Raw genomic sequence first — 25,296 nt, forward strand, 5'->3', positions numbered from 1 at the left:
AGTCATAGAGGGACACGCCCCAGAACTATCTATAGACATTCTGATAGGTAAGCCCACCCGCCATAGGCTATGGGGGCACGTGGGTCACCCCTTATTTAGATCAATCAGCAGCCACGTAAGTTACGTTACATTGCGTGACGTAACGTGCGATTAGAGTGATTGACAGAAAACCTGACAAGTTACAAAACAATGTGACCTTTTCAGCTCATCATGGGAGGCCCCTTAACTTGGGAGGCCCCTGGGCTTCAGCCCAGGTAAGCCCGTGCATTAAAGCGGCCTTGGTTGGGCATCATCATCCTTTATAAACAGCGGACGGATTAACATCAGTGTCTTTGACGAGCCGGTGAACAGCAGCACTGATATGACTCTTCACCACAATGACTGAGGTAGGCCCACTGTTTGATTAAACTACTTATTAATAGCATCTGAGCTAATAAACCAATGTGTGTGTGTGTGTGTGTGTGTGTGTAAATATAAATAAATATTGCTTTGTTCCCTAATAGGTCATATTATAGATTTATAATATATACTGCAGACTGCCATTATAGGCCTAATTTAACAAACAAATAAATTAGATAATAAAAATGTGTTTGTGTGTGTGCGTGTGTGTGTGTGTGTGTGTGTGTGTGTGTGTAAGGCCATTGTGGGGGAAATGACATGTCATAACTGAAATCAAAAATCATTGATGCTAGTTTTATTTGTCTTTTGTTGTTGTTTCTTCATAATTTATTTAGTATATCTGTATTTCTTCATGTAAGCCTATGTATTTATTCATTTGCACGTTTATTTCTGCATTCATTTATTGGTCCATTTGCTGCTTCAGCGCTAGGCTTCACATAGCAGTGAGGAAACAGGAACCTTTCATCAAACACTGATTCTGCCATAATACTATTTCCTGCTTTATTTTATACAGTTTATGGGTTAGACCAGTGATTTTCTAAGCGGGGTCTGTAGCACCCTGTCAGGGATCCTTAACAAGTTTACTGATGCAATGTATGAATAATGATGCAAGAATGCAAAGTTTGTCATTACTTGCAATTTTAGTGTTTACACAAAATAACTATTATAGGCCTATCATATTCAAGTCCCAGACTAGGCTTATCATTGCTTCTTTTTATGCTTTTTATTATTTAATTTGATTTGTTTGTGATATTAGGCCTATAATGACAGTCTGCAGCATATATTATAAATCTATAATATGACCTAATTAGGGAACAAAGCCATATTTAATTGTTGATTATATACATACAAATTCTATATTTTTAATTATTTCGTTATTTTTAGCCCAAAGAGTGCAGCCTTTCTTTTTATGTGTGAGTGTGTATGTTTTGAATAGCACTTCAAATTTAATGTGTAAATAAATAAATGCATTGAAAAAACATTGAGAAGCTCAGGGTTAAACCATTTGAGCAAAATCCAGTTGGTGGAATCCAGAGTGGGTGTGGATTATTTCAGTTAAGCCTGAGAAAACGATGCAGTAAAGTTTTGTTCTGATTTAATTACTTGTAGCCTACACCTGCCCCTGTATGCCAGGCTGGAGAAAAACAATGCCACCTTCATGATCAGGTGATTCATAAAACTAGGCTAGGCTAACACTAGGCGTAAACTGTTATCGTTAGCCCTGAAGTCAAGGTGAGCAGCGGTTGACAGGTTTTTCTAGAATGCTGCAGTGTGACTCAGCAAAAGTTATCTGGTGTTGAGAAATGCATTGAGGAAACCTTTAAAATTAAATTATCTGACTCCAACACAAAATCCTCACAGTTGCAGTACATGTTATATACATCAAAAATCTGACGTAATTGGGGAAAAAAGGCATATTTAATTGTTGATTAGACATTTAAAAAAAACTTAAACAAACCTGGAAAAGTAAATTAAGCTATAAGTGTTAATATTTCAGCTATTAACAAAAACTTAAAACACAGTAAACCCCCCTCCTTCACGACACTTGGTACATTCCGCTTCCTGTATTTAAAGGCTCAGCAGCAGGGGGCGCGATTTGTCCTCCAGCCTGCCAAGATGTCCGCTCAACAGCGACACCTTCATGACTGGTAACTCAAAAAACTAACGTGAGACTGTTTAGAAATGGATTAAATAATGACTAATGAACCGCCAACAAAACTGAAAAAAACAAAACTATTTAATGGGCTACATGTGCAATGTCCATGAGGTCTTAGCTAAACAAAACTCAAAAGAAAAAAATAACTAAGTGTAAACTGTAGAAAAGTAAAGTGTGTGCAGGAGGGTTACCACATTTAAATCAGCTTTGTGACAGCAGGTGCAGGTCTCTTTTAATATCACATGTGGATGAAATTAGCATTAGCATAGACGTTTGTTCTTCAATGCACTGTATTGTGTCTCTCTTTCAGCATCAGGAAGGATGAGTTCAAAGACAAAGAAAAAAAATCGGTGAGTTGAGATGAATTACTTTTTTGAGTAAGTGAACACACCATGCAAGGAGCGGTGGGCAGCACAAATTTCTGCACCTGGGGGAGCTGTTCAGGGGGGTTAGGTGCCTTGCTCAAGGGTACTTCAGTCCTTGACCTGTCGATTCTGGGATTAGACCCAGCAACTCTCCAGTCACAAATCCGATTACTAACCTCTAGGCCACGGACCTGCACACCTAGCTGTTTTTATGTTGTGCAAACAGATAACTGTAAGACGCCGAGCACCTATGGAGTAACATGCTATTTTGACCAAAGAGCGCTGAGGCAAGATTTGAGTTACTGAAACTGATTTCTCAAAAAAGACGATGTCATCCCCAGCCATTGGATTGCCAGATTGCTTTTTTGGGGCGGTTGGCATTATGAGAGAAGAGATCCTGTTGTTGTGTGTCAAGCCCAATTCAGAACAATATGTGTTACAAATGTTGTTCTTGCAGCATAGGTTTGATGAATAGACGTTGAAGAAACCTGTTGCACAAACAAATTCATGCATTATAATTTATCATGCATAGATACAATTTAAACCATTAGTACAACGAAGGTAGAGCCCATATTTATGCTATTCATGCTAAGTAAGGGCGAGTGCTGTGTGTTCATGCGGAAGTGAGAGCTTATTTCAGAACTTAAAGTTCTCAGGAGCCATGCCTGATTTCAGGCATAGAGCCATTTTAAATTCATATAATAATTAATTCAATACTTAAAATACAAATTTTCCTTTTGGACAACTTTTCAGGCTCAATAATCTTGCTTTAACCCCTGTTATTTGCATGACCGATCATGCATAAAACAATACATGACAATTTCATAACCACTTAGAATGCCCTATACAGGAGATTTTAAGTTTCACTTGAAGCAACTACCTTACAACTACGTTTAAATTCCATACATTATTTAAACTATTTGTACCACTTTCCAATGAATGCTATGAGTTTTTAAATTCATATCCATACCTGTCATGTTTTTTAAGCTAACAAAAGTTAGTGCGGTGACCATCATTCTTTGTGTATAAGAGGATAAAGTCAAATAAAATATACATGTGAACATAATGACACACACACTTAACCTCTATGACCCAAAATAATACTCATACACAGGTGTGGGCTGGAGCTCTTATTGCACAACTATTACGAGCAGGACACACCCTGTGTTGATATAACTATTTAATCCTTCTCCTTTTTTTTTTTTTTTTCAGAAAGTCCTTCGGGGCAACAGCACCGCCCTTCATTGACTACCTGAAAGATATTCTACGTCGATATCCAGATGGTGGACAAATTTTGAAGGTTGGTTCAATACTGGTTCTGATAATTATGTTATCAAACATTTCATATTTTGTAACTCATACGTAGCATTCTTTATATCAGTGGATCTCCCCGCCCTGCAGCTTTCAATCTGTTAAGCTCTATGTACTGTTTTATTTTTCCCCACAGGAGCTGATTCAAAATGCAGATGATGCTCAAGCCACAAAAGTGGTTTTCATCCATGATGAGAGAAGCTATGGGACTGAGAGCCTTTGGACTGATGAACTGGGACAATACCAAGGTATGCAGGGTGTTCAGACAATAGCCATGCTCTGAGGTGGTAATTAACATTAGTTGTGATGTATTTTTCCAAAATACAAATGTATAATATAATATACAGTACGGTGAAAAAAATCTTAGGCAGGTGTGAAAAAATGCCTAGAAGAATTGATGCTGGTTTGAAGACAAAGAGTGGTCATACCAAATATTGATTTGATTTAGATTTTTCTTCTGTTCACTCATTTTGCACTTAGTTAATTGATAAAAAATAAACTATTAACATTTCTATTTTTGAAAGCATTCTTGTTTTACAGCATTTTTTCGCATCTGCCTCAAACATTTTTAAAGTTTGCATGTTCTGCTTGTTTCATGTGGGCTCCTCCCATAGTCAAGTGTGTTTGGCCAGATTGTAAGAGTAGAAGTGTATTAAAAAAAAAAAAGTCATGAGCACCTTCTGAAGCATTTTTTGTCTGTTTTTGCAAAGGTCCTGCTCTCTACGCCTACAACAACGCAGCATTCACTCAAGAAGACTGGGAAGGAATTCAGACGGCAGGGAGGAGTGTCAAACGCAATGATCCAAACAAAGTCGGAAGGTTTGGAATCGGCTTCAACTCTGTTTATCACATAACAGGTAAAACTACATAAAGATAAACCCATAAACCTAAGAGTCTCAGAAGTTTTTGTTTTAGCTAATGGGACCATTTCTGTTTTACTCTATTCACAGATGTTCCAAGTATATTCAGTTCAAAGCACCTCGGGTTTCTGGACCCCCAAGAAAAAATATTTGGGGTCAGAGAGGGAGGTTTTCAGTGGTCTTTGGATGATGCAGACGATCAAGAAGATCTTATGACTAAACATGATCAATTCCAACCTTTTCATGATATAGTTTCACTTCTAAGTGGACAAGAATGGTCAAAAGTCATCAAGGACAATCAACAATTCGATGGGACAGTTTTCAGGTTCCCCTTGCGCAAAGAGGCATCAGATATCTCAGATAATCTATATGACTCCAACAAGGTGGTTGAGCTTTTTGACAGCTTCATTGCGGATGCTGACTTAAGCCTTCTGTTCCTGAAAAATGTGATCTCCGTGTCCTTGATACATATCGACGTACATGGCACTGCAAACAGCAGACTTGAAGTGAAATCCTCCGTCCCATCAAATGTTGTTCTGGAGTCCGAAGACGAGTCAATCACTGAGAGTTCAACAAGGTTCAAAGTGATAAGCCTCAACTCAGAAGACCACAAAGAAACAACGTGGCTTTTGACAACATGTACCATGAAAGAAGGCAATGTAGAAGAGCTTGATTCGCTTGCAAAAAAGTTGAGTTTTTTCCCTCAAGTTGACTTGGCATTCCCTTGTGGGGAGAAGAGAGACAGTAGAGAGAGTAGACTGAGCTGCTTCCTCCCACTCCCAAACAATGAATCCAACAAGACAGGACTCCCAGTTTATGTCAATGCGTGCTTTGGCCTCACAGACAACAGAAGACACATCAAGTGGCAAGAGGAGGACCAGAAACATGACGAACATGCTGTGTGGAACGAGTTGCTGATGAAGGAAGTGCTTCCACAAGCATACCTCATGATCATTCAAGATGCTATCAAGCTTGCTCAAGCATCTGTTCTGCCTGTCTCCTACGTGTACGATCTGTGGCCAGATATCAGCCAGATAAAGCGCAGAGACAAATGGTATGCAGTTGCTCTGGATGTTCTTGATCACTTATTCAAACAGAATGTGGCTGTCCTCTCTCTTGCCAAAAATGAGAGACAGTTCATCACTCCATCAGAAGCTGTGTTCCCCTGTAATGGTCCAGCAAGCTCTGACATTTTGGCAGCCATTGAAAGGACTTTGGTCTCCTGTGGAGAAAATCTTGTCACTTTATCAGGCAGTGTCGAAAAAGCTATAAATGAGGCTTATCCACAGCCCAGCACCCTTAAACATGTCACACCAACATTCCTAAGGGACATTCTCCGCAGGATGGACATGCACACCATCTCTAAAGATGACAAACTCTGGCTTTTGGAGTATGTTTTGAGTGATGGAAAATACAGAGAACTCAAGGGCCTTCAACTGCTTCCACTCAATGACGGCACTTTCAGATCTTTCACAGACCGAGAGGAGGACACTGCTTTAATTGACAGCAATGAATTTCCAAGGTGGGTTTTAAGATTTTTGTCTTTATTCTCTTTTACAGTCTATATTAAATATATTGCTTCAGTATATTATTTGGCAATTACTATCATTTCTATTTCTGCTTTGATTGAAAAGTCTGTATCCGTTAACTCACTGTACACTAAGATTATATGCAAACAAACTTATTCTTTGTGCAGAGTCTTGCTACCATGCTGCAAACACCTCTTCATCCCAGATGATCTCAGTCAAACCTGCAGTACCCACCTGAAAGAACTGGCGAGAGAAAGTAGGAAAATAATCTTAAAGAAAAGTTATTTAAAAGTTGTTTTGCATTTCTGACACGCCAAAAATATTTATGTATACATTTAAAACAAAATCTATTTTTCAGATTCATTCAAGGTCATCAACATTGACGCAAATCAGGTGGCTGAATATACAAAGAAGTATCTGCCACAGGACTGGAAGCAGACGAGGACAGGGCTTGTTACCTGGAACATCAGCAGCAGTCAACATCCACCTTTAGGCTGGCTCCAAGAATTCTGGAAATTTCTCAACACTCACTTCAAAGAGTTAAGTAATTTCAGTAGAATGCCATTAATACCAGTCAGTCCCCTGTCCGCCAGTCAGCATGTATCACTAGCAAGACTAGAGCAGAAAACAACCCTCATTTTTCAGAAAAGCAAGCAGATGAACTTGCCAACACAAATAGCTCAGTTGGTGAACAAATTTGGTGGCACAGTGGTGACAGGAAACGAGTGGCTTAAACATGAAGACCTAGACTCTTATGTGCTGTGCGCATCTCCCAAGAGTGTCATGAAAGTCTTGGTGAATTTAGATTCTCAGGATGTCATCAGAGAACTCAAAACTGCCTCTCACAAAGCACGAGAAGAACTGAAAGATTATCTTTCTCGCCTGGATTCTCTTTCAGTCACTGAGAAAGATTTACTCTCAAAGTTGCCTCTGTTTCAAACCATGAAAGAATCAAGTGTTGCAGTTCAATCAAAACAGGCTGTGCTTCTAATTTCTGGTCTAAAAGTACCAACAGAGTTCCCCATGCCCGATTCGGTTGTGCAGTGTGCAACTGAGGCTGATCGCAGACTGTTACAGCTGCTCAAAGTTAATATCATGGATACTGCACAAGCAGCCAGTCTCCTCATTGACTGTATTGAGAAGGGAGCATGCAGAAAAGAAGACACTGGGAAAATCATGACTTGGATCTTACAGAATGGCGAGATCCTTTTCTCTCAAAATCAGACTTTGAGGCGCAGATGCAAGGACTTGAGCTTCATTGAAATGAATGGAAAGCTGAAAAAAGCCTCAGACTTTTTTGACCCAAGAATTGCAACCTTTAAAGTCATTTTTGAGTCAGATTTCTTTCCCCCACCATTGTACACTCACACGTCACAGATGCTTCAAAGCCTAACAGAGCTTGGATTGCTAAATAAAGAAGCAGACGTGTCACCTGAGCACTTGTTGCATGCCGCCACACTGATTGACAGTAAACATGTCAGCTCTCAAGCTGAGGCTCTCAAAAGAGCTAAGGTGCTCTTGAAGATGTTGGATACTAATGATCTGCTCTCAAAGTTCTCTCATGAGCAGCTTCATCGCCTCAAAATGCTAAGATGGGTCCCATGTGCTAAACCTGGCAGTGAACACTGCAACGACAAATCTCAGACAAGTTGTTTCTTCTGTCCAGATAAAATAAGACATTCTATGTACGAAGACATTGTTGGGCATGCAATGCCTCTGGTAGGAAGTTTCAGTAACAGAGTTAGCAGCCAACTTGGTCTTCAACGCCTACCCCCACCTGAAAAAGTTACAGAGAATTTGACAGTGTTGAAATCAAAAGCACAGAAAATGTCTGACCCTGACACAAATGTGGATTTCAAGAGAAAGTTGCACAGCATTTACAAACACATGCAAGACCACATCTCAGAATTTTCAACAATGATGAAAAAGGACAAATCCTGGCTGTGGAGCAACAAACAGTTTGTATCGCCACAGGATCTGGTCCTAGACTACCCATGTAATCTTGATCTGAGCGCCTACATTGGGAAGGTCCCAAAGGAATTTCTGGCATACAACAAGTTGCTCCAGGAGTTTGGCCTAAGAACATCGCTTTCAGATGAAGAAGTTATTGGTATTCTTCATTCCATCAAGCAAACCATTGAAGGAAGACAACTGCCATTAACACCCTCTGAGGTAAAAGTGTCAATTGAAATTCTGAACTGGCTGTGGAAAGAGAAGAAGACGGTTCAGGATGACATCCCAGTGCCAGTCCTCATAGAGGGTGACCAACATACCCTTAAACCACTGTCAACAGCAGTCTTCTGCGATGTGAGCAAGAATGGGTTGAAAGAGCTGAAGCACAGCCAGGAAGAAATTCATGTTGTACATGAGGAAATCCCAAGAGCAGCTGCTGAATGGTTTAATATCCAATTTCTCAGTACCCACATCCTCCATCCGGAGTTTGTGATTGAACAGTGTGGACAATCTGAACCGATAACAACAAGGATTAAAAACATTCTTAAAGAGTATGATGAAGAAAGTGACATCTTCAAGGAGCTCATTCAAAATGCAGAGGATGCTGGGGCAGAAGCCTGTAAATTCTTGGTAGATTTCAGAGTGCACAAAGATGCCCCTGATAGTCTCATTGACCCTGACATGACCCTTTGCCAAGGACCTTGCCTGTGGGCATTTAATAATGAGCAGTTCACACCTGAGGATTGGAAAAATATTGTCAGAGTTGGAGCTGCCTCAAAGGAAAACAAGGTGGAAAAAATAGGAAAGTTTGGACTTGGATTCAACACTGTGTATCATGTGACAGATGTTCCTTCCATCCTCAGTGGCAACAGTCTTCTCATACTTGATCCAAATGTAACTCACCTCAAGAAGCACATCAAACATAAAACAAATCCTGGAATCAAGCTGGATCTCGCTCAGCAGGGACTTTTTCGTTGGTTTCCTGGTCAGTTTGGACCATACGAACGCATTTTTGATTGCAATTTAAGCAGACAAAGTCCCCCTGAACCTTATCCAGGAACTTTGATCAAACTGCCTTTCCGAACTGAAGAAGAGGCTGTTGAGTCAGAAATAAGTTCAAAGGTGTATCACAAACACAATATCATCTCTTTTCAACAGCACTTCACCAACAATTCACAAACTCACCTGCTGTTTTTGAAAAACATCAACACACTGTCTCTACAAAGTATCTCAAACGAAGCATCAACTCCACCAAGAGATGACCAAATAGAAACTGTCCACACTGTCTCCAAAACCAGAGTGAATACAATGAGGATTTCTGATGAAACCATGTCAAAGCAGCACCAAGCTGAGAAATCATTGACGAAACTTGATAAAAAGTGCAAAGAGGTAATTGATTCCTGCACAGTCAACATTGTCCAAATAACCAGTCAGCAATCTGGTGTAACTGAAGTCCAGTCCTGGCTCCTGTACAACTGCTTTGGGACACATCAGTCTTTGCAAATGGCCCTTCAAGAAAACAAGCAAGCCAAGTTCTCTTTGCCCATCGGGGGGATTGCTGTGCCTTTGCAAAAACTTCCAGATACTGGAAAGCTGGCCTCATTACAAACAGATCTTGTTGGACAGGCATTTTGCTTCCTTCCTCTTTCCATTCACACAGGTCTTCCAGTCAATGTAAATGGAACATTTGCTGTGACGAGCAACCGAAAAGGTCTGTGGGAGAGTGGGGTCAAACATGACTGGAACAAAGCCCTTCTACAGGATCCTGTAGTGAAGGCATACATCACTGCACTTTTGGCACTTAAGGAAATGTCTGAAAACAAGCAACTGGAACAGTACTGTTATCACACTGTTTGGCCGGATCGAGAGAAAGTGAGTGAAACCTTCAAGCCTTTGGTTGATGCATTGTACTCCATCATTGCTCACCAGTCCGCTGGCCCAAAGCTATTCAGTGATGGAGAACATTGGTGCTCAATGAACAATGCCATAATTCTACACGAGAGGATTGAGGAGGATAAAGACATCTTTGCACTTGCTGTGCAGGTGTGCAAGAAACACATAAAAGCACCCAACCATGTTATTCCTCTTCCACTGTGGTTGAGAAACAGCTTCAAACAGTCGGGCCTTGAAACGGTTTTACTGAACAGAACATGGAACTGGGACAAGTTTTACCAAGAAGCAGTGTTTAACAACCTTGGTACCATGGACCCTGAGAACAGAGACACTCTTGTGCTGCATGCTATTGACCTTAACATCAAAGAAATTAACAGTTTACTGGTCCGCTATCCTTGCATCCCCACAAAAAGCGGAGAGCTCCAGTATATCAGGAAACTTGTGAATCCAACAGGGAAAGTGGCCTGTCTTTTTGAATCAGAGAAAGGAAGCTTGCTTGGCGGCACCGAAAATGACTTTTGCGCCCCCAAAAGGATTCATCTCTTGTTGGAACTTGGAATGGCAAATGATCATCTCTCACTGGAAGACATCGCAGAGAAGGCAAGCACAATCCCCAAAACCTGGACCACTGACAAAAAGAAAGCATATAGGCATTTGAATTGCCTTCTTGAACTTTTGAAGGATCATATGAATGACAAAGACTCTCTCCACTGGGAAACACTGAGGATGACTGAACTTCTCCCAGCATTTTCCCCCGGTGATACAAAAATGGAAAGAAATGTCATACTTAGAAGGCCCACGGATGTATTTAGTCAAAAATGCTCCCCACTCGTTAACATGACACAACATGTTCTGGATCATACCAATCTGGAAACACACAAACCCGATCCAGTCCTGCAAATTCTGGGAGTCCATGACAGTCCAGGGCCTGAGAAAGTGCTTCAGCAGCTTGAAGAAGCATGTGGGAAATCTCGATCCATTGACAGATCCTTGCTCAACAAAATAGCATTTGAATGCTATAGTTTTCTGGATGATTGGCTCATTAATGGTGGGGATTCCACATTAATTTCACAAAGGGCAAATACATTTCCCTTCATTCTTGTCGGCAGTACATTTGCAAATGTGAGTCGTGTAGCTGAAAATGAGCAATTTGAACCAAAACCCTATCTCTATTCACTTCCATCTGCCTTCAGTGGTTTCAGGACACTTTGGAAATGTGTAGGTGTTGAAAAAGGTTTTACAACCAGTCAGTTTCTAACTGTACTGCAGGAGATGCACTCTCATCATGATAACAAGACCCTACCAAAGAAGGACCTATCAATTTGCCTCACAATTTTAAAAACCATACATGAAGCCAAAGACAAAACGAGTGACTGTCAGATACCAAACAAAAGTGGTGTTTTACAACCTGCAAGCGAGATGTTTTACAATGACAGTCCATGGATGCCAGTCGCTCGAGGTGTCACATTATGTCATGAGAATGTCTCGCGTGCTATGGCTAGACACTTTGGAATCAAATCCACCAGGCATCATACCCTGCAAAAGTATGAGTGTGAGAACATTCCACCATTTGCGTTTGAGTTTGAACAGCATGAAGAACTGACCATTCGAATCAAAAACATAATTTCAGCCTATCCAGCAAAGAAGGATATTCTTAAAGAGCTTATCCAAAATGCTGATGATGCAGAGGCAACAGAAATTCACTTTGTTTGGGACAGACGGCAGCATGGCACAAACAAAACATTTGGGAAGAAATGGAACCACTTGCAGGGTCCAGCACTGTGTGTGTTTAACAACAAAGTGTTTTCTGATGCTGACCTGGCTGGAATTCAACAGTTAGGAGAAGGAGGAAAGCACAACTCTCCAGGGAAGACAGGAAAGTACGGAATAGGATTCAACTCTGTTTACCATCTGACTGACTGCCCCTCCATCCTCACTGGAGATGAGTTACTCTGCATTTCTGATCCCAATCGAAAATACATTGAAAGTCATTCAGACAAACCACCAGCTGGCACTGGCTATACACTAGCTGACACTTTCAAGAACATGTACATGGATGTCTACAAATCCTTTCTTCCAGACAAATTTCCTCTTAAAGACGGGACCATGTTCAGATTACCTCTAAGGATGGGTACCATGGCAAACACCTCTAAAATATCACAGCAGGGCGTCACTGACCATGACATGGAAGAACTATGCTCTGTACTCTCTGAAGATCCCGAAGGACTAATTCTGTTTCTGAAAAACATCTGCAAAATAAAAGTCCATGAAATCAGTGAGCGATCAGGAGAACTTAAAACCATCTTCATGGTTGAAAAAAGCCTGCCGCAGAAATGGAGCAAAACAAAAGATGCTTTTGTCAAAAGTCAACAAATTGCGCTGCAATCGGACGAGCCAGTAACACCTGGCCAGGTCATTTATGAAACCTTGATTTCAGCCTCAGATGAAAGACCAACTAGATGGATCATTGCAGAGCAGTTTGGCTCTTCCAGAAACAGTTGTGATGATGAACTAACACCATCGGAGAGACTTCCCCAGGCAGCCATAGCAGCAAAGGTGAGCTCAAAAATCAATAAGAGTTCATATGTAGCTTCATCCAGCCCCATAGATTTTAAGGGAGAAGCTTTTTGTTCACTTCCACTGCCAGGGAAAACTGGACTGCCAGTGCATGTCAATGCAAATTTTGAGGTAGATTCTGCCAGGAGAAACCTTTGGAAAGAAGATGGACAGGGTCTAAAATCTAACTGGAATGAATATTTGAAACAAAATCTCATTGCTCCACTGTATGCAGATCTCCTTCATTACATCAGCCATAGCATTGCAGAAAATAAAGTTGATCCTGCACATATTGAGTCACACTACTTGCGTTTTTGGCCAACTGTGTCTAAAGATGTTGGCCAGGATTGGCATGAAATGATACATGAGGTATACAGATCAATCAAAGAAAGAGGCCTGAATGTGATTCCATTGCTGAGGAGTTCAACACAAACACTTGCAGGCCATGAATTCAGGAAGCCCCCCTTGAACTGGTGTAATGTCAATGAAACAGAAACAACTGGGGCACCTTACCTGAGATGCTGGATAAATGATGAGATTAATGCCATTTTGGAGGATCTTGGAATGAAATTGGTTCCTCTTTCCATGCGAAAAGTTTGGGAAAGTTTCAAATCTGCTGGCATTGAACTGAACGACGTGAATCCTTCAACTGTGCAGACTTTCCTAAGAAAGAAAAGCCTCAATGACTCAACCCAAAAAGATGAGGGTTTACCCCTGCCCATAAGTGCCACTCTGATCAAAGATGCATCAAGATGTTCAAAGCTCCTGAGTTTCTGCTTAAGTGACTTTCACTTGAAAAAGCCCAACTCCAGTTCACTCAATGGGCTTCCACTTCTTCTCACAAGAGATAACGTTTTGAGAGTGTTTGACTCGAAGTCTCCCAAGCTGATATCAAGACATGACAGTCTGTTCTCTGGCTACGAGGACCAGTTTGCAGACCATAAGACCAACAGAGAACACATTGAAGTTCTACAAACTTTAAACCTTGCCAAAAGCTTGACACTTCCCTGTGCAGCAGAATATCTGAAGCCGTTAATTCAGCAGCGTCTTCAGAATTGTGAAGTTGATCCACACAGTGGTCTTCATGTCCCAAACGAGAACATGATGTACTGGCTGAAATCCCTTTGGTGGTTCTTAACAAGTCAAATTAAACCTGCAACATCTAGTGCTGATGAACAAAGTCTGGCATTAAGTGATGTGAGGCAGCTCTTCAAGGAATGCTGCATCTTACCTGTTGTGTGTCCAAGGTTGAAGAACAAACACTTCCTGCAAACGATGAAAGACATGCCAAGTGTGATTCCCAGAGAAAGTGACATATCAGGCATCCTCTTTAAACTTGGTTTTTTGAAGCTTGACAATGTGTTCTTCTCAGAGATATATGCACTTCCGCAGGATCGTTTACTTCTCCACTCAGAACTTATGGATGTGAATAGTAAAAAGTGTGTGTTGGACCAGGTCTACAACATTAACCACTCAGAGTTTTCCCAGCTTTTCCCTGATGAGATGGAAGAGTTTCAGCGTTTCCTGCAATCTGGAGTATCAAAGTCCAAAAACCAACAAGCATACCAGAGAAAGCTCAAATCCTTGCCATTATTTGAAACCATACATGGTAACCGAGTGAGGATTGATGGACTTGAAGAAGTATTTATCCTCAACAGCAACTGTTCAGAGAGATTTCTAGATTTGTTCAATCTGCCCAACAGTAACAGCATTTTTCTCAAAAACAATCCAGAGAACTGCAGTCTGTCAAAAACATTGAACATCAAAACCCTGACTGACATGGACTATTTCATGAAGTTCATTCTGCCCATTGTACACACATTCACAGAGATGCAGATGCTTCACTGTCTCAAACTGTTACTGTCACTTCAATATTCTGCAGAAAAGGACACAATCATCTCCTCAATGAAGACGGTGAAATTGATTCCCAATTCTCAAGGCAGACTGGAGACAGCATCGTACTACTTTGATGAAAGTGTGGAGCTATATCAGAGGATGTTGCCCCAAGAGAGATTTGTGCCGAAGAGATTTTGGACTGAGTTGTGTGAAGAAGATCCCGAAAAACTAGAACAATCAAAAACGTTACTCTGGGACCTTGGAATGAAGTATAATGTGTCAAAAGATGACATAATAACATTTGCACAGCAGTTAGAAACAGAAGCAAAAGGAAATGTCCAACTTGAAGAGTTGAAACAGAAATCATCAATCATTTTCGAAGCAGCCTGCACTATAGTGAGTAACAGCGAGAAAGAGGAACGGTTGCTGGAGAGTATAGCTGACATCAAGTTCATGTTTCCAGTAAAAATTCAAAAAGAACTTTGCAACTATCACCAACCATTTGCTGCTGAGGAAACTGCTGTTAAAATCAGAGGATCTTTGATGGATGGCAATGCTAAGCATCAGGAACTGATTTGGTCTTCAATGCCAATTATAGACATACCAGTTTATAAGTCACCAACGCTCCTGAAAATGATGAAAAATGCAGGAGCTCATGAACAACCACCTACACTCTGTGTAACCAGAAACATCACCAACATCTGTCAGTTGCCCTGTAAAACTGACCAGTTGATCCATACGCGTGCTAAGGTGTTTCGAAGTGCTTATGCCTACCTTCAAGCAAATGTGTTTCAAGGCCAACCATTGGCTGGTCTTCCTGTTGTGTTGGTTGAAAAAGACAAAGAACTCGTGAGAACTGATGATGCGTCTTTTTCACTCCCCTATGACCGTGACTTCAGGCCATATTTGTACAGCATTTCCTCAATGGATGTCATGTTCGCAGACTTCTTCAAGAAAATTGGTGTAAAGGACCAACCTACTGCACTGCAGTATTGTAATGTTCTTGAAGCAGTCTATGTGGATTCCTGTGAAAAACCGCAACTAAACCCAAACCAACAGAAAACTGTGAAAAGTGCTGTTAAGCAGTTTTTCAAGTTAATTAAGGCTGCAGGAGACCAGTCGCTTGTTGACGATGTAAAGACTTTGTATCTTCCTGCAGTAGATGGTAAATTATACCCCTCACATACACTCTACTACAACGACACAGCGTTTGAGACCAAAAGGCTGGAAAAGGCGTTGGAGAATAAGTTCCTGTTGCTTGAAAAACTCAGTGAATGTCATTTAGGCAGGAACAGATTTGAGCATCATCGGTTACTGCAATTGCTGCCTGAGAAATTTAGGCCTAAAATGCTGACTCAAATCACAGAGGAGAGAATGGAGGAGGAATGCATGCAGCTTTGTGAGCTTGAGCCACACTGTGAATTTAGTGGATGGTTTGAGAAACATCTGTCTTCAGGAGCATTTACACATGGACTAATTTGTCTTATAATAGAGCAGTCTAAAGGAGAAATAACACCAGAAGATGCTACAGACATGTGCAAGAAGACTTTTGGCAGTATTCGTATTGTCTGCTGCGGAAGTCTGAAAACAAAGCTGTTTGTGAATAAACAGCCACTACACAAAACTGCTACTAAAACCAATGCTTTTTTCAAAAGAGAGCAGCAAGGTTGCATCTTTTACTTGAAACACAACAACATGGCTCCCAAGGTGATTAATCGCATCTGTACGACACTGGCAAAGGAGATTAATGCTCTTTTAGGTATCAATTTGCCATCAGATCATCTCCTTGTCCTCGGACAACTTCTCATGTCTGACAGCCTGCAAGAAGTTCTGACAACTCTGGCTGAGAATGGGATCCATGACATTGCTGAGACTGAAAGCATGCTTCTCAATCCACCGGCTCCTGGAACAGAAATTCCAGAGGAATGGCATGATGCCTTAGACATGAACATCCTCAATAACTTTGAAGAGGAGGAATATGTTGGCTACAGCACTAACAACAAGTATATCTATGCAGTTATTGTTGAAGAACTGCCTAGACAGGCTGGACTTTATTCTCAGAGATACAGGATAGATATCGGAGAAGATGAGCCAGTGGAAGTCAGTTGTCTTGACCTGTATCAGTTTAAACGACAGAAGAAGACTGAACCTGAGGAGAGGGCTTGCACATCTGCCGAATCTTCTTGCACGGATGTAGTGCCACTATCAGGAGCTGTGCCACATTCTTCCCAACCATCAAATACAAGTTCCTCATCTTCAAGATCCTCACCAGCCTCTATTGACGAAGCTAAACAGGAAATAGACAAATGTTTAGCAGAGATCTGGACTCTTCCTAAGGAGGAGAGGGATAAAGCCATCAAACGACTGTACCTTAGATGGCATCCTGACAAAAACCCTGACTGCCCACTTCTCGCCACTGAGGCATTCAAATACTTGAAGAATCAAATTGATGAGCTCAGTAAAGGCAAAGGCAAGGGCAAAGGCAATAGTGGAGGCTCATCCTACCCAAGTGGAAACTTTAATTTCAGCGACCACTTTTGGCAATGGGATCAGGAGGCCAGGTATCACAGAAATAGTCGAGAGCGATTCTCTAGAGGCTCCTACAACTTTTGGACCCATCATGAAAATGTCCCAAAGCCGAACAGAGAGGAGGCCCAGCGCTGGTGTAGACAAGCTCGCTGTGATCTCAACGCAGCTCAAAAAGACATGAGTGGGGCGAGCACAGAGTGGTGTCTGTTCAAAGTCCATCAAGCAGTGGAAAAGTCTCTCATAGCTGCAAAGTATAAAAAGGATGGCAAGCATCCAACAGACTGCTCCATTTCAGTCCTTGCTGCAAAAGTTTCCCTTTACAACCCCCAACTGAGAGTTCTGCCTGAAATTGTGCGGAATCTGAAGACATTGGGAGTGGACGCCAAAAAGACTCAGTATCCAAACTGCCATCCATTTCCCCATATTCCCAACGATCGCTTCAAATCAGAGAATGAAATGTTGGCACTGGACAAGGCATCTGAGCTCCTCAGTAAAGTAGAGGCATATGTGAACTAGGGATTTCAGACTAACTGGGTCAGTTCAAGATGCTTTCACATCCATATTGTAATAATATTACAAAAATATAAACAAAAGTGATTTTTTTTGTTTAACAGGATAGAAAAATACTGTGAAAATTCTTCAGAAAGATTGTTTAATTTCTGAGTAACTGCTGAAAATGTAAACATCAAAGACTTTTGTGAGTTGTAAAAATGTATGACAACTCATCAAGAACCAATGTGCTTGCTGCATTCCTACATTTACAACTAATCACTGAGGATGATTATAATCTCTTCACTTTATATCACTTTGTATTGAAAATTAAAAGATGTTTCTTTTTCTATGTAAACATTTATGACTACTCATTGAGGGAAAATTTAATTTCTATATTATTTTGGTTAGAAAAATGCAAATGTATGTTGTTGTTTTGCACGGTAAACATTTTCAACTACTCATTGAGAACCAAAATAATCCTTTGCAAAGAAAATGCCTGTCAACTTTTTTTTGTTGTAGTTTATGACTACTCATTGGGAACCAAGATAATCTCATTATTACATTGTTATGAAAATGCAAATATAATGTTTTTGCAGTGTTGTGAACATGTATAACTCATTGAAGACAAGTATAATCTCTGTCTTACTTTGTAGCAAAAATGCTAACTTTGTTTTTTTCATTGTAAACGCTTAAAACACATTTTGATTCCTTTGTTATGAAAATCCGAATTCAATTTTCTTGCAATGTTGTAAACATTTATGACTACTCATTGAGGACAATAATCTCTTTATTACTTTGTTATGAAAATATAAACTTGTTTCTTCTGGTTTCAAAGCATCTTTCCAAAGGGTAGCATTTGAAAGTTAGCCAGCTTGCAATCACTGGTATGTTTTTTACAGAAATGTTAAATATAAACGGTTAATGTGCGTTGCCCTAATAAATGAATAAAATGAAATGTTATGGCTCGTTTTCATTTATAACTTCTCACTGAGGATCAATATAACCACAGTAAGACTTTATGAAATGCAAATATAAAGAAGTTTGGAGAATTTTGATGACCATTTTTCTTACAGATTTTCAAAATACAATACATATGTAATTGGGTAGCAACTTTATTGAGATTCTTCCATAATCAAAATATTCTACTAAATCTGTAGGCTAAAGCGACAGAAAGTTTCAGTGTCATATATCATCTGTTAGTTTCTTCAGTTGTTATAAAGTATGAGATTGTGGGGAAATTTTAAATTGAGACTTAACTGTGTGAGTGTTACCAGACTATGGTTGATAGACATGTAATGACTTGGGCCGGGACTCGATTAAAAAATGAATCTAATTAATTTGAGGCTTTGTAATTAATTAATCGCATTTTAATCGCATATAAATATTTGACCTGAGAACAGTGAGAAGTCATTTTTTTCACATGGATTTTTAGTATACCATTGAGTAATGACTGATGATTGAGTAATACATAAGCTTAAGCAACAAAAATATTGTTTATTTTTGTTCAAGTCCAACAGACCAGTAGGCCTACAGTTTTTGCCATTAAGTGTAGCAATAGCATATTTAGAAATATAGTACATTTCATAAATCCAGGTAGCCTATAGGTAGGTAGACCTACTGTAAACTAGAATACTTTGGGGTTTAAAGTAAAACACAATCCACGCTAGCTACCACACTAGCCGCTAGCTGCTATATGTTTAGCATTGAGGTGATACTTGAGGCTGGATGTGCTGTGTCGATATGTGAATTCCTTGTTACATAGCAACACAACCATGCTCTTATTGACGCTTCCATCCGTTGGTTTTTAGTAACTAAATGTCCCATCATCCACGGGGCCAACCAAAGGTCTCATCAGCTTCTTCCTTCATGTTCACTGTGGTTTGTTGTTGTCTCAACTCATCAACGCTAGTTGGTGCTCCAGTATAATCGGTCCCCCTGAAACTCATCCAGTGAGAAACGTTCCGCGGTGCAAAAATACGTGTGATTAAAATGCATCAATTTTTTAACGCGTTAATTTTTGTGTAATTAATTAATCTTAATTAACGCGTTAAAGTCCCGGCCCTAGTAATGACTTGTTGAAAATGAATGAAACCCCACAAATCAGGGCTGGATGAGCATGTTTTTTTAAGATCTCATTGGACAGGACACCTGAACGTTCAGCTGCCAGTGAAAACAAACATTCCAAGTTAAAAGCACTTTTTTATTCATTATTAAGAAATCATGTTATGAAAATAATGACAACTAACCATATATCAGACAAATGTATCTTTCCATATGTTAACAACAAAAGTTTGCTCTGGAGGATGTGACATCTCAGCAGTCACCAGAGCAGAACGGTCTTCTCCTTGTGCTCGGAGTGTGCTTCGTCTCATCCTGGAAGTGTTCCCACTGTTCTTTCATACTATAAAAATGTCTACAAGGCTGTTCACGTCTCCTCCCAATGTCCACACATGAGAATACACGCTTGGAATAAATTTTGTTTGTGAGGGAGAAGTTCACATATATACCAGATTCAGTCTTGTTATGCTTCCTGTCGTCTCCTCCGCCTATTAATAATTTACACAAAACCTGTACATACTTACAGCAGGCTGCTGGAGCCTGTTTCTGAAGGGATGTGCACATAGAAAAAAGAAGCAACATACAGTGAAGTGAATCTTTACAAAGTCAATGTGATGAAGTGGGAGGTCGAGGTGTAACAAGCATATTAGACACTTGCCTTCATATGGTTCATGCAACTCATTTTTCATCTCTCATTCAACCTTATGGCACTCGAAATGAGGCTGTGACATTCTGCACCAAACCCATACCAACTGCAATTCCCTCCAGTCTTTTGCTATAAAACACACATTCAACACAACTGACAACGGGGACAGACATTAATAATAAAAATATTCATGTGAGTTTTTTAATGGCTGATGTCACGATCAAGTATATTCATCTTAGCCAAAAAGATGAAAGACTTTGGGTGCAATAAGAGCAGGATTTATCATACCTAACCTCCCTCTGCATATCACCTCCTCCTATCCAACAGCTGATAAACTTCACAAAATTAAGTTAAACAGGAGCTGGGATAGGAGCAGGCATCTGAAAAAACACTTAAGGCTTAGTTCATATCATTTGGCTCGTTGCTAGTAGTAAGCAACGGTTATATTCCTCGCCATCGCATGACTTCGAATGATCGGCACTTACTGTCTGCAGTCATTCATTCTTTCACATCACTCATATTGCATTTTGTTCAGATAAAACAATAACTATATTACACATTTTAGATTTAGAAAAGAACATAATTGAGTCAAACCACAACATTATGTCTACACGTTCTGTTACTGACACCACGAACTAAAGAGCTACTGCTGGGATGAGCAACGAATAACACTAACTGGCCTCTCTGACACCACTGCTGTGTGCTTTGTTGATGCATTAACGCGATAAAACCGAGCAGGAACACAAAAATCAGGGATCACTTTCGGGTGCAGCCGTAATCTGAAGAGCTGCTCCCACACAATACGTTGGATAGTATTTTGTTTATGAAAAGCATTCGACCTGAAGTGGCCCAGGAGGCTCTGTGAACACTAAACATGTTAGAGCTAGAATGAACCAGGGTTAAGGTACTGGCTTCAGTCCTGTTCTATGGCACAAGTGTATGGCAAACACAACTAACATTCAGAATATTGGAGACTGACAAAGTAAAATGTGTTAATGGCACAGTGTAGTATTATACTCTAACCACCTGCTGTACTGCTATGGGGTGTCTTGGGTTTAAGGAGTCAGATGCTCTATCATACGTACAAAACGCTCTCCAACAAAACCAAAACGCCTTTTTAAAACATTATTTGCTGAGGCGAGAAATCACAGAGAAACAGACATGAGGTTTGTGTCGATCATTTGGAATTTCTCTCCTTTTTGCTGTGCATCCACGTTTCTTGCAAATTTCGCCCCCGTGAGCTGAAAGAAGAGCTGGATTTCTTCCAACAGGAGACATTCCCCGGGCCTGCTACAGTTAAGAGCCCCACAGTTACTGCCGTGCTCCTGTTGTGCGATAAGCCACGTGGAGGGGTTGAACCCTCCTGCAGCAGGGCCCTCACATGTTGTAAGCCACGTATATGGGGTCCAGCTGGTCGGCCAGGAATCCGTCTCTGAGGTGCATGCGTTGCTTCTCCCCTCTGGAGTTGATGGGGATGACGCCGGGGTCGACCACCACCACCACGCCTACGATGAGGTAATGCTCCTCCAGGACGACGTTGGTGACCAGGGCCACCAGGTCCAGGGCCTCCTGCTCTGATCCCTCCAGCTCCACAACCACCACCAGGAGGTTAGTCCAAGTGAACACCGCACTGAAGTAGAGGAGAGACAAAAAAGTAGAAGAAGTTAGTCATCAGAAGTACACTTTAAAAAGGTGTGTCTGAAATCAAGATAAAAACACTAAATCTGAGGGGAATTATCTTGCTGCATGGACAGATAATTTCACTTGACAAGATTTCTTAAATTAAGATTGTTAAATCTGGAAATAAGCATGTTGAACGCTTAAAAAAGAAATTAACTCTTAAAACAAGATAAATTATCTAACACTTCTAAATGTAAGGGTTTTTTTATGTTGGAAAGAAACACATAATTTGCAATGAAGATAGATAGATAGATAGATAGATAGATAGATAGATAGATAGATAGATAGATAGATAGATAGATAGATAGATAGATAGATAGATAGATACAAAAAATAGTTTGACGTACACATCTTTATCAAGCTTTATACTCTACAAAAACACATCATAGTTAAAAGTGTGCATGTGCATATTCAAACATCCATTTGAAGGAGTAGTTGGAGATTTAGGGAAATGTGCTTATTATTTTTTGACAAAAGTTTGACGAGAATATAGATACTACACTGCAAAAAAAGGTGTCTAAAAACAAGATAAAAACACTAATTCTGAGGGGAATGATCTTGCTGCATGGAGGATGGAGGAAGATTTCTTGAAATAAGATTGTTGAATCTAGAAATAAGCATGTGGAACACTTAGAAAATAAATTAACTCTTAAAACAAGATAAAATTTTAGTAAGAACCAAATAATTTGCAGTGTAGATAGATGGATAGATGGATAGATGGATAGATAGATAGATAGATAGATAGATAGATAGATAGATAGATAGATAGATAGATAGATGGATAGATGGATAGATAGATAGATAGATAGATAGATAGATAGATAGATAGATAGATAGAGATACACTGCAAAAAAAATAAGAAAATAAGAAATTAACTCTTAAAACAAGATAAATTATCTAAATTAAAGTTTTTTTTATCTTGCTAAGAAACAAATAATTGTCAGGTCACTCTGCTCGGGTCAGTTCATCGCTGCTTTCATTTATCTTGTTTTAAGAGTTAATTTCCTATTTTAAGCGTTCAACATGCGTATTTCTAGATTTAATAATCTTAATTTAAGAAATCTTGTCAAGTGAAATTATCTGTCCATGCAGCAAGATCATTTCCATCAGATTTAGTGTTTTTATCTTGTTTTTAGACACACCTTTTTTGCAGTGTAGGGCTGGGCGATATGGATATGGATAATTTATAAATGATGACAATACTGTATGTACATTTACTTGTGTTTCGTTGTTGTTGTTGTTCTTAGTATTCATGCTATTTTTTAACGCTACTTCATATTTCTACTACACTAAAAACTACTTTGCAGCTTGCCTGGATCAAGGATCACAGCCCAAATTTGAACTATATCGATATATGAGATATGGTCTAATTCCATATCAAATTTAAAAATATATGGATATATTTTTAATATCGATATATCGCCCAGCCCTAATCAGAAGCCACGTTGCTCAGCTTCAATTTGAATATAAAATGGGTAAACTAAATCTGACTACATAATGAATAATTCACACCTTTTGGTAATAAAGCAGTGATCTAATATGGATGTAAATTTCTCACCATTCAGCGATGCTCTTGTGAGAACGGATGACGGAGGTCTCGATGTCAATGGGGTGATACCTCATCCCCCTCAGCTCCAGAGTCTCATCAAGAGAGCCGACCACATACAGGGCGTCATGGCGCTCTGAGACACACACACACACACACACATAAACACAGTCACAGATCTGTCAGTTTAAATCAGCTAAGATAACGACTTGATCTCTGCAATAGAATTTGTCTGCCAGCAGCAACATTTTTGCATATTATCATGTCTTTTCTCTTGCTAAAATCTGTCCAATCCAAGCATAAAAGTTATGTAAACCGATTAAATATAATAATTGATAAAAGAATGGAAATTGTGTCAATAATAAGAAACAAAAATACAAAAATTTGACATGTGTCTTCATCTAATCTGAATAAATAAACAAACAAAACATATTGATCCAAAAGATTTCTAAATGTGTCTAAATGTAGAAATATGAACAAAACACCCATAAGTTATTATAACTACATCACTAAAATCCACAGGTTTAAACATCAGCTAAATGGTAAAGTAAGTCAATTAACTATAATAACTGATGAAAGTGTTTACATAGTGTGATAAAAATAAATCAAGGTGCTACGTTCTCCAATTTGGCACTACCAAAGGTTGTCACAGAGTTTTGCAGTGCAGGTAATGTAATCTAATGTAATAATGTAATCTAATGTAATAATGTAATGTCATAATCAATAGTGTACAATGTGATGATGCAACAGACAGCAGTTATAGCTTTCTGCTGCAAAAAGAATGAATGCTTTAGCTTAAATGTTTTTTATTTTAGACCGAGGATCATTTTCAGTTTTCATAGGTTTAAAGAGAATTTTGATGAGGTAGAAACTAACTACCTTACTTTAAAGTTTTCTGTGGAGTCAAAGCTTAGCTGTAAGTTAGAGCGAGCACTTGTGATTCTCACCTCCACTGGCGTCCGTCAGCTCGGTGCGCCGCAGGAAGCCCAGGTAGCCCGTCCTCGCCCACAGAGTCTGGGTGTCTCCGAAGCTGAGCTTGGTGTTAAAGTGGTCGGCATGCAGCGCCTCCTCACCGTAAACTGTGTAGTAGCCTGTAGCGTTGTGAGGACTGCTCACCCACACCTATTACACACAGAAGAGTCACAACAAGTTATTGTGATCTAAGTTACAGGTCTTATTTGTCGTTATCAGGCGGCAACCTCCTGGTCTGAGCAGGGAGGCAAACCAGGAAGTCCCTTAAGCTGCATTCTACCAAAAATTCCAGCAGGGGGCGCTAAGTGTGGCTGCAAAAACATTTCTGTCCATTCATTTCAATACAAAATGAGAAAACTTCTCACTTGATTTATTACCTCAGAATTTTTTTAGGACAACACTATGGTCTCATTCACTAGTAAAAAATCTTCTACAAGACAATCTGATGTTAATAGTGTAAATAATGGCCCCATTTAGAAGAAAATAGAAGATAAAGAATCGTATGATTTCGGGCGGGGCTACCTTTGATTGACAGGTCACTAACAAGGTGAGACGTCATCAGGAGAGAAGCAGAACAATGCGTATCCACGGCAACGTGTCAATGTTGTATACAAAAATATAAATATAAAAGGACGTTTAGCAGTTTGGTCTCATAACTTTGTGCCTTTCACACTGTATTTTCACTTAATGACAGTTTATTTCAACAATTTGTTCATTTAAAAATGTCTTGTTCAGGAGAGAAGCAGAACAATGCGTATCCACGGCAACGTGTCAATAAAGTAATATATAAAGTTATATAGATATAAAAAAGGACGTTTAGCAGTTTGGTCTCATAACTTTGACCCTTTCACTGTATTTTCACCAAATGTATCACCCCGATGACAGGAATTTCTCTGTCCTGCTTGATGTTAAAGAGATCATTTTACTGCAGAAGGGCAACTGTAACCTAATAACTTTAGTAAATGCACTGATTGAGGGTCACAACCAGGTTGAACAGTCCGCTCTGACAGACTC

At 39.8% G+C, this 25,296-nt stretch overlaps 2 protein-coding genes across 2 annotated transcripts in view; one reads left to right on the forward strand and one right to left on the reverse strand.

The window, feature by feature from the left end:
* Positions 1 to 2,377: 2,377 nt before the first annotated feature.
* LOC131979419 (sacsin-like) lies at positions 2,378 to 18,329 on the forward strand. The gene is made up of 7 exons (XM_059343387.1): positions 2,378 to 2,406; positions 3,634 to 3,721; positions 3,869 to 3,980; positions 4,443 to 4,589; positions 4,683 to 6,114; positions 6,289 to 6,377; positions 6,480 to 18,329. The coding sequence occupies exons 1-7, from the start codon at positions 2,378 to 2,380 to the stop codon at positions 17,402 to 17,404; spliced, it is 12,822 nt and encodes a 4,273-aa protein (XP_059199370.1). The 3' UTR covers positions 17,405 to 18,329.
* A 1,230-nt stretch (positions 18,330 to 19,559) lies between these two features.
* The window catches only part of dip2a (disco-interacting protein 2 homolog A), a 152,237-nt gene continuing 146,500 nt past the window's right edge, over positions 19,560 to 25,296 (reverse strand). The window contains exons 38-40 of the mRNA XM_059343634.1: positions 24,258 to 24,432; positions 23,323 to 23,446; positions 19,560 to 21,714 (exon numbers count right to left, since the gene is read on the reverse strand). Of these exons, the coding sequence (XP_059199617.1) occupies positions 21,462 to 21,714; positions 23,323 to 23,446; positions 24,258 to 24,432 (552 nt within the window). The 3' untranslated portion in view covers positions 19,560 to 21,461. The remainder of the gene's footprint in view (positions 21,715 to 23,322; positions 23,447 to 24,257; positions 24,433 to 25,296) is intronic.

The sequence above is a fragment of the Centropristis striata genome, chromosome 10, assembly GCF_030273125.1.
Source record: "Centropristis striata isolate RG_2023a ecotype Rhode Island chromosome 10, C.striata_1.0, whole genome shotgun sequence".
Taxonomy (NCBI): Eukaryota; Metazoa; Chordata; class Actinopteri; order Perciformes; family Serranidae; genus Centropristis; species Centropristis striata.